The sequence below is a fragment of the Barbus barbus genome (assembly GCF_936440315.1).
Source record: "Barbus barbus genome assembly, chromosome: 3".
Classification (NCBI taxonomy): domain Eukaryota; kingdom Metazoa; phylum Chordata; class Actinopteri; order Cypriniformes; family Cyprinidae; genus Barbus; species Barbus barbus.
The window spans coordinates 27,405,970-27,413,683 of record NC_136731.1 but is presented as its reverse complement, the minus strand read 5'-3'; the positions used below and the strand labels follow the sequence as shown (position 1 = coordinate 27,413,683).

At 45.3% G+C, this 7,714-nt stretch overlaps 1 protein-coding gene across 2 annotated transcripts; it reads left to right on the top strand.

Moving 5' to 3' along the window:
* Positions 1 to 330: 330 nt before the first annotated feature.
* On the top strand, positions 331 to 6,213 carry LOC306851021 (uncharacterized protein). Of its 2 annotated transcripts, XM_079387057.1 has the most exons (5): positions 331 to 561; positions 1,305 to 1,389; positions 1,561 to 1,716; positions 1,988 to 3,621; positions 3,681 to 6,213. In XM_079387057.1, the coding sequence occupies exons 4-5, from the start codon at positions 2,940 to 2,942 to the stop codon at positions 5,471 to 5,473; spliced, it is 2,475 nt and encodes an 824-aa protein (XP_079243183.1). In that variant the 5' UTR covers positions 331 to 561; positions 1,305 to 1,389; positions 1,561 to 1,716; positions 1,988 to 2,939; the 3' UTR covers positions 5,474 to 6,213. The 2 variants fall into 2 exon arrangements, with proteins under 2 accessions (XP_079243183.1, XP_079243184.1); XM_079387058.1 differs by having other exon boundaries at positions 1,988 to 6,207.
* Positions 6,214 to 7,714: the final 1,501 nt, after the last annotated feature.

Sequence of the window (7,714 nt, the reverse complement as noted above, 5' to 3'; positions counted from 1 at the left end):
AAAAAGAGAGAGGACAACAAAATCATCCTCACTGCTTGAAGACGTTTTGTATAGTTTTGCGAATTCTTTCGCAACGGATTAATTAAAACGCATTGGACTGTGTGCAAGGTCTCTGTGCGTGACGAATTTTTAAGATTGCGAATGCGAAAAAACGCATGCGAAAATTTCGGACTCAGTGTGCAGAGACCTTAAGACTAAAATACAGTATTAACATTGTAGACTACAAATAAATTTTAAAAGAGGTACAGGATCTGTAGACTAATTAATTATAGGGAAAGGAAACTACATATCCCATGACGCATATCGCGTATCTCGCGATAGTTTCACAACGAGACTTAATATTCATCTTTGAGGATGTTGAAAAGCTTCTGACCGGCGGAAAAAAATTGTTAAATGAATGAATTAGATTATGAAGAGTGACGATTTGTAGATGGTGCTTTTCCTTTAATACATACCTTACGCAATCTATTTTTCAGTTACTTTTTAAAAGTGGTGGGGACAATATCGAGCCTGGTAAAAAGTGGTGGGGACATGTCCCACCCGTAAATTACGCCTATGCATGTAAGTAACTCTTTGTATTGTTAAAAGTTTGATTTTACCCTAATTAACGTGTTTGTGTTGTGCAATCTGCAAAAGCATCGCTCTGTTTCCTACAAACTTTTGCAACCGCCAAATTCGAAAGTGCTTTATCTCAAACAGCTCGTTAACTTGAGCCACATACTGTATAAATCTACGTGTGTGTGCGCTGTATAAGTAATGTTGTCTTTGTGTGATAGTTTAATGTTTCAGAGGTGTTTGTAACTTCAAAAACATTGTCGTGGCTTCGACATTGGCAGTGGACACACAGACAACGTCACACACGAAGCCACAGTTAACATTAACCTTAGCTGAGTGATTATCAATTAGTCCAAAGCTGTTCAATTATGGTAAAGCAAATATTCGGCATAGTTCATCTTTCACAAAAGTGTATGCTCAAAATGTACTCTATGCATAGGCCTAACATAACCCAAATTTCATATTTTTATTGCTCTGTAATTATTGGGTGCAGATGTCTAACCCCTGTCTCTTGATATATTTATATTAATTTTGTTGATGCATTTTAAAACCATTTGTTTAAGTGAGAAGATTTTGACTAATTTATTTGTATTAACATCCCTCCTCCCAATATTGTAATTAGTTAACTGCCTGTAGGTGCTGTATGATATCATTACAAAAATTCAGTGGGGTTTTTACATGAGGTTTCAGATTAATTTCTAAAATAAATTCTGCGATTAACTAAAGTTAGTCATTCTTGTTTTGTTCAGCAGGAGAAGACAGGAAGTGGTTGCCAAGTCTCCTGGTGTGGCAGAATTTAAGGAAAGATGGCCTGCCCTCTTCGAACCATTCCAGGTAAGTGACTTATCATTCAGTTTTTCCTGACACAACTCACTTCTGAGAACTTCTTGGAAATTGTGACTTTGACATGAGATAGTAGACTCACTTTTTTGCTTTGCATAAAGTTCAGATGTTGTTAATCTTTAAACCCCCTTAAATAACAGTCAAACATTTGCTGTTCTACAGGTAAACTAGGAGTTCCGAAGATGTACTGCAGTTCCCCTGGAAGCAATGTTTATGTCACAGCTGGACAAGCACACCCCAAAGCTCCTCGAGCTCTTTAGTGCCAAGGGAGGAGCAACTGGTCAATGCATCAAAAACTTGCTGATGGAACTGATACAGGTGGGGCAAAAGTGGTTACAAAGTTAAAAGATACAATATTAATCAATTGAGTAGGTTTTTCAGTTATCTTGCTTATCTGGGTGTGTTTTTTGTTTGTTTGTTTGTTTATTAGACTATTTAGGAAAAATACTGTCTCAAGTGTTATACCTATTAATATACTATAATGAATAAAAAAGGAAAACTAATACAGACCTAGGGTAATGATGGCATTACAGGGTTGGAGTGGATTTACCAACAAAAATAATTTATTCATTATTGTTTTATTAATTAGGAGCCAAGTGCCACTGCAGTGAAGAAGAGAGATGTCACTCTGAGATGCCTCTGAGTATATTGGAGAGAGTGGACAGGAGCTCATCTCTGATTACTGTGCAAGTATTGTCTCAAAGCAGGTTTGGGTCAGTCTGGTGAACAGGTTTAAATTGTGCTGACTGTTAATGTGAACTGACTGAACCAGCATTTGGTAGATAATGGTGGAGTATTTGTTTTTCATCAACAAATTAGATTGTTTGTCTTAAATACTTTATTTTTTTTATCTCAAAGGGGGCTGCAGAGACCACTTTTCATGAGGACCTGAAAATGAAGAATATTGTCACGAATCCTGGCCATGCTCTTCCATTAACTCGCCACCAGATGTCACTCACTCACCACATGGACTCGTACAGCACACTGGACTACAGTTCCCACAATACATTGCACTGACGACACGCACAGCTGTTCTCTATCTCGCCCACACCTGATCATCATTTCAATCACCACCACACACCAAATAAGCCTGGGACTTGCTCTTGCTCAGGGCCGAGTATTGTTAGCGTATATCACTCATCTAGAGATAGCAACTTTACAGAGCCATTCTTATAGTCTTAGTCTTGCCTTGTTTTCCTGCCGTGTTTGACCCTGCTCTTGTTTCCTGGATTTACCCTTTGCCTCTGCCGTTTGGACTCTGTTCGCTCCCTGTTTGGATTATTGCTCTCGTCTCTGGATTATCTCTCTGCCTTGCCCCTTTGGATACTGTTCGCTGATCATCGACCCACGCTTGCTCCACGGATTGCTCTGTCTTGCCCTTGCCATACCGGTTTGCCACTGTCTGACCCTGCCTGTTTCTGACCATGTTTTATAATAAAGCCTTGCATATGGATCCGCATGTCTCACGTCTCGTCAGCCCCGTAACAGAATAATCGGCCACACAAGGATCCAGCGGTTTTTTAAGAGGACATTGGCCAGGTATGGACTGTGCACGACTGTTATTAACCCTCGAGCAGGGCTCGCGACCGCTCGAGGATTATATTCAGGAGTATTTAGACCTTGCCTATTTTTCTGATCTGCCGGACTACGCACTCATAGACTTTTTCTGTGAGGGCATTAATCAGCCGCTCAAGACTCAGTTAATCCGCGAGGGTCCCCGTTCATCTGTCAATTTATGGACTATGCCTTGCTGTGTGTGGGCTCTCCGTTCACTGTGGGTGTCGCGGAGGAATGCAACACCGCACTCACTCACAAAATGGCGGCAACAACAACACCCCTTCACGTCGTCGCTGTCAAGCCAGAGTCTGCTCACGTCGTCGCTGTCAAGCCAGAGTCTGCTCACGTCGTCGCTGTCAAGCCAGAGTCTGCTCACGTCGTCGCTGTCAAGCCAGAGTCTGCTCACGTCGTCGCTGTCAAGCCAGAGTCTGCTCACGTCGTCGCTGTCAAGCCAGAGTCTGCTCACGTCGTCGCTGTCAAGCCAGAGTCTGCTCACGTCGTCGCTGTCAAGCCAGAGTCTGCTCACGTCGTCGCTGTCAAGCCAGAGTCTGCTCACGTCGTCGCTGTCAAGCCAGAGTCTGCTCACGTCGTCGCTGTCAAGCCAGAGTCTGCTCACGTCGTCGCTGTCAAGCCAGAGTCTGCTCACGTCGTCGCTGTCAAGCCAGAGTCTGCTCACGTCGTCGCTGTCAAGCCAGAGTCTGCTCACGTCGTCGCTGTCAAGCCAGAGTCACAGCACGTCTCAGTGCTCCAGCCAGAGTCTCTCACACCCAAGGATTTAAGGTCAGTCCTTCGAATTCCCTGTCTGGTTTCCAGCATAAGGGATCCACCACTGATATCAGTGCGAGCAGCTGGCATTCCCAGGGCCTCAACCCTGGCTGTTACAGAGACTGTTCCCCTGACCTCAGTGCTTCCCGTTATGGCGGTTGCCATTTTGCGTGTGTGGGCTGCACACTGTGCTCCTGAGGCCTCTCCTGTCCACGAGTCTGCTCCAGTGCCTCCAGAGGTGGCGGCTTCCACTGCAGAACCACCAGAGGTGGCAGCTTCCGCTGCAGAACCTCCCGAGGTGGTGGCGCCCACTCATGAACTCACTGTTTGCCCTGTCACGGCCACGGAGGCCGTCCCTGAACTCACTGTTTGCCCTGTCACGGCCACGGAGGCCGTCCCTGAACTCGCTGTTTGCCCTGTCACGGCCACGGAGGCCGTTCCTGTACTCGCTGTCTGCCTTGTCACGGCCACGGAGGCCGTTCCTGAACTCGCTGTCTGCCCTGTCACGGCCACGGAGGCCGTTCTTGAACTCACTGTCTGCCCCGTCACGGCCATGGAGGCCGTTCCTGAACTCACTGTCTGCCCTGTCACGGCCATGGAGACCGTTCCTGAACTCACTGTCTGCCCTGTCACGGCCATGGAGACAGTTTCTGAACTCACTGTCTGCCCTGTCACGGTCATGAAGGCCGCCCCTGAACTCACTGTCTGTCCTGTCACGGCCAAAGAGGCCGTCTGTGAGCTCACGCCCTGTTCTGTCACGGCCAAAGAGGCCGTCTGTGAGCTCACGCCCTGTCCTGTCACGGCTAAAGAGGCCGTCTGTGAGCTCTCGCCCTGTCCTGTCACGGCTAAAGAGGCCGTCTGTGAGCTCTCGCCCTGTCCTGTCACGGCTAAAGATGCCGTCTGTGAGCTCACGCCTTGTCCTGTCACGGCTAAAAACGCAGTCTATGAATCCTCGTCCTGCCCTGCCACGCCCCCTGAGATCATGAATGCTCTCCCTGTATTGTCTGTCTCTGCTCTCCCTGTGTTGTCTGTCTCAGTTTCCCCCAGATCTCAGACTCTGCCATGGTTTCCTGCCCAGTCTGCTTCCTGGCGAGGGTCTTCTGCTCAGGTCTGGTGGTCCTCTGCCCCGCCATGGTGGTCTTCTGCTCGGGTCTGGTGGTCGTCTGCTCCGCCGTGGTGGTCTTCTACTCCGGTCTGGTGGGCTCCTGGTCCGTCTACTCCGCCCTGGTGGGCTCTTGCTCCGGTCTGGTGGTCGTCTGCCCCGCCATGGTGGTCTTCTGCTCGGGTCTGGTGGTCGTCTGCTCCGCCGTGGGGGTCTTCTGCTCGGGTCTGGTGGTCGTCTGCTCCGCCGTGGTGGTCTTCTACTCCGGTCTGGTGGTCATCTACTCCGCCCTGGTGGGCTCCTGGTCCGTCTGCTCCGCCCTGGTGGGCTCTTGCTCTGTCCTGGTCTCCGGTTCCGCCTGGGTGTCCTGCTCTGCCGGTTCTGCCTCAGTCCCCGGTCTTCCCACTTCCTCATGGACCTGGCCCTCCATCCCTCCCCCTGTTCCGCCTCCGCTCCACCGCCCTCCTGGACTATATAAGAGCGTCTGGAAGCCGCTCCTTGGGGTGGGGGGGGCTATGTCACGAATCCTGGCCATGCTCTTCCATTAACTCGCCACCAGATGTCACTCACTCACCACATGGACTCGTACAGCACACTGGACTACAGTTCCCACAATACATTGCACTGACGACACGCACAGCTGTTCTCTGACCATGTTTTATAATAAAGCCTTGCATATGGATTCGCATGTCTCGCGTCTCGTCAGCCCCGTAACAAATATGAGCATCTATGTCTGCCGTGAGCCAGATGCAGTAGGAATCATCATTGAGGGAATACCAGTCCTTACCAATCTTGGAAATCTGGCCAAAGCATGCTGCTTGGGTTGACACATGCACTTAATCCTGAGTATCTATCCAAGGTTTCCAAAACATTTGAGGTGTTTCAAAGACTTTTCGTGGGACTTGACACACTGCGCCCAAGACCAAGCCCCAAGTTCATGACTCTGAAAAACAAGCTCCTTGCCTAGGCACTCAGACATGACTGTCACTCTGCACTTGTCTGTTCAACATCATTATACATTGGACATAACGTTGAATTTTTCAGGATGTTCTAATGGTTTGTCCTTGTCACGTTTTATACTATGCTGCAGGTCATAATTTCTGGTGTGAAAAAAAAAGTTTATATTTTATACACAAATAGCCCTGCTGTGAAGCTGCACTTTAAAAACTGGTCAGTTAGTGGGATCAGTGAGATGTTTAACTAGCTCATGCTTGTGACCTGTGATGTTAGTGTTAAAATGTTTCAATATTATGTACACACTGTACTGTAAAGGGGTTTTACTAACCAGCAGTTCATAAGCTGATACAGATGTTATTGATTGTTTACACTGTCCAGCTCATTGCTACTGTTTGGATATGGCAATGCAATGATTTAATAAATGTTGGAAATTGACATAGTAGCAACTAATTATTTGAAGCCATTTACACTTCCAAAACAAAGAAAGGGCAAATTTTTAATTAAGTCTAATGTGTATAATATGCTGATTTTTTTACATTGATTGTACTCAATTTATTGGCTTTTTCTGAAAATGCTACTTAATATTTTTGCATATTATTAAGTATCCTTACTCAAAATATCAGTTAGTTCACTAAACTCGCAAAAAGTAACGTTAGTTGGAAAATGTTGTCTTAATTTTGAGTTAGATCCAAGTAACAGTTTTAACAGTGCAGTGTCTGAGATAATGTGTCAGGCTAATATCTGCGAGACTGTATTGCTACAGGGACAAAGGATTCTCATTAGTCATACTGTCTATAAGATATTTATCCATCCTTTCTGCAGCTCCTCGGCTTGTAATGAGAGAATGATTGCATCTTTCTACACGGCTAAAAAAACTGATTTTCGGTTTTGCGCAAACAATTTAGCTTTCCGGTTAGGGAAACACAAAAGTAAAGTGTTGTCAAATAAGCCATACTTCAAGAGTATGCTAAACTGCAAATGGCAATGCTGGACTTTTAACTCTTGAGCACTCGACTCTCAAACGGTCAGAAAAAATAATGTTCCCAGTAACAGCCGGTCCATGCCGGGGTGTGAGAGAGTCTGGGAACAAATATGAGTCTACTGCTTTCAAGCTGGCAACTCAAGAGCACCATCTTCTGGCAAGCTTGATATCTTCCGGTCCAGTGTTTCTTGCACTTTTTTAGGTGCTGGAACAAGAGTAAAAGCAAAGCCGCAGGCTACCTAATATCCCAATCTCATTAGGATAGTGAACCAGAGGGCCGAGGCCCATTAGGCAGCGTTAATGACTAAAAACTATTTAAAATAAGACAAATCAAGCTTTAAAATAAATGATCTTATTCCTTAAAGGAATAGTCCACTCAAAAATGAAAAATATTTACCCTCATGCCGTTCCAAACCTGTACACACTTCTATTTTCTGCTGAACACAAGAGAAGATATTTGCAAGAATGTTGGTAACCAAATAGTATCAGTTCCCACTGACTTCCAGTCAATGGGATCCAAAAACTGCTTAAGTACCAACATTCTTCTAAACATCTTCTTTTGTGTTCCACAGAAGAAAGAAAGTCACACAAGTTTGGATGGAACAACATGAGGAAGAGTAAATTATGGCAGAACTATCCCTTTAATATAATTCACCCCCAAACAGTTTAATTATTTCAATTTTCATCTACTGTATGGACACTTATAATCTCTGTAAGTTAAATTATGGACTCCACTCCATAATTTTGCCAGACTGCCATTTTGTTCTTATTATATCATCTATAACTAGACGGTTACTAATGAACCTAAATAATTAGACTTTTCTCTTCCTAGGAAGTCAGACCGAACACTACTTACATTATAAATGTACATACATTATACACATAAATATTACTATTTATAACAACAGATACATTTCGCAAAGTCTTAAACAAAACCGGCTTCCTCAAAACAA

Bases quoted from the DNA above. Each gene is read 5' to 3' on its own strand.
- LOC306851021 (XM_079387057.1), top strand. From the start codon at position 2,940: ATGGACTGTGCACGACTGTTATTAACCCTCGAGCAGGGCTCGCGACCG. The intron at 3,622-3,680 runs GTCTGCTCACGT...CTGTCAAGCCAG, and splicing joins GTCGTCGCTGTCAAGCCAGA to AGTCACAGCACGTCTCAGTG.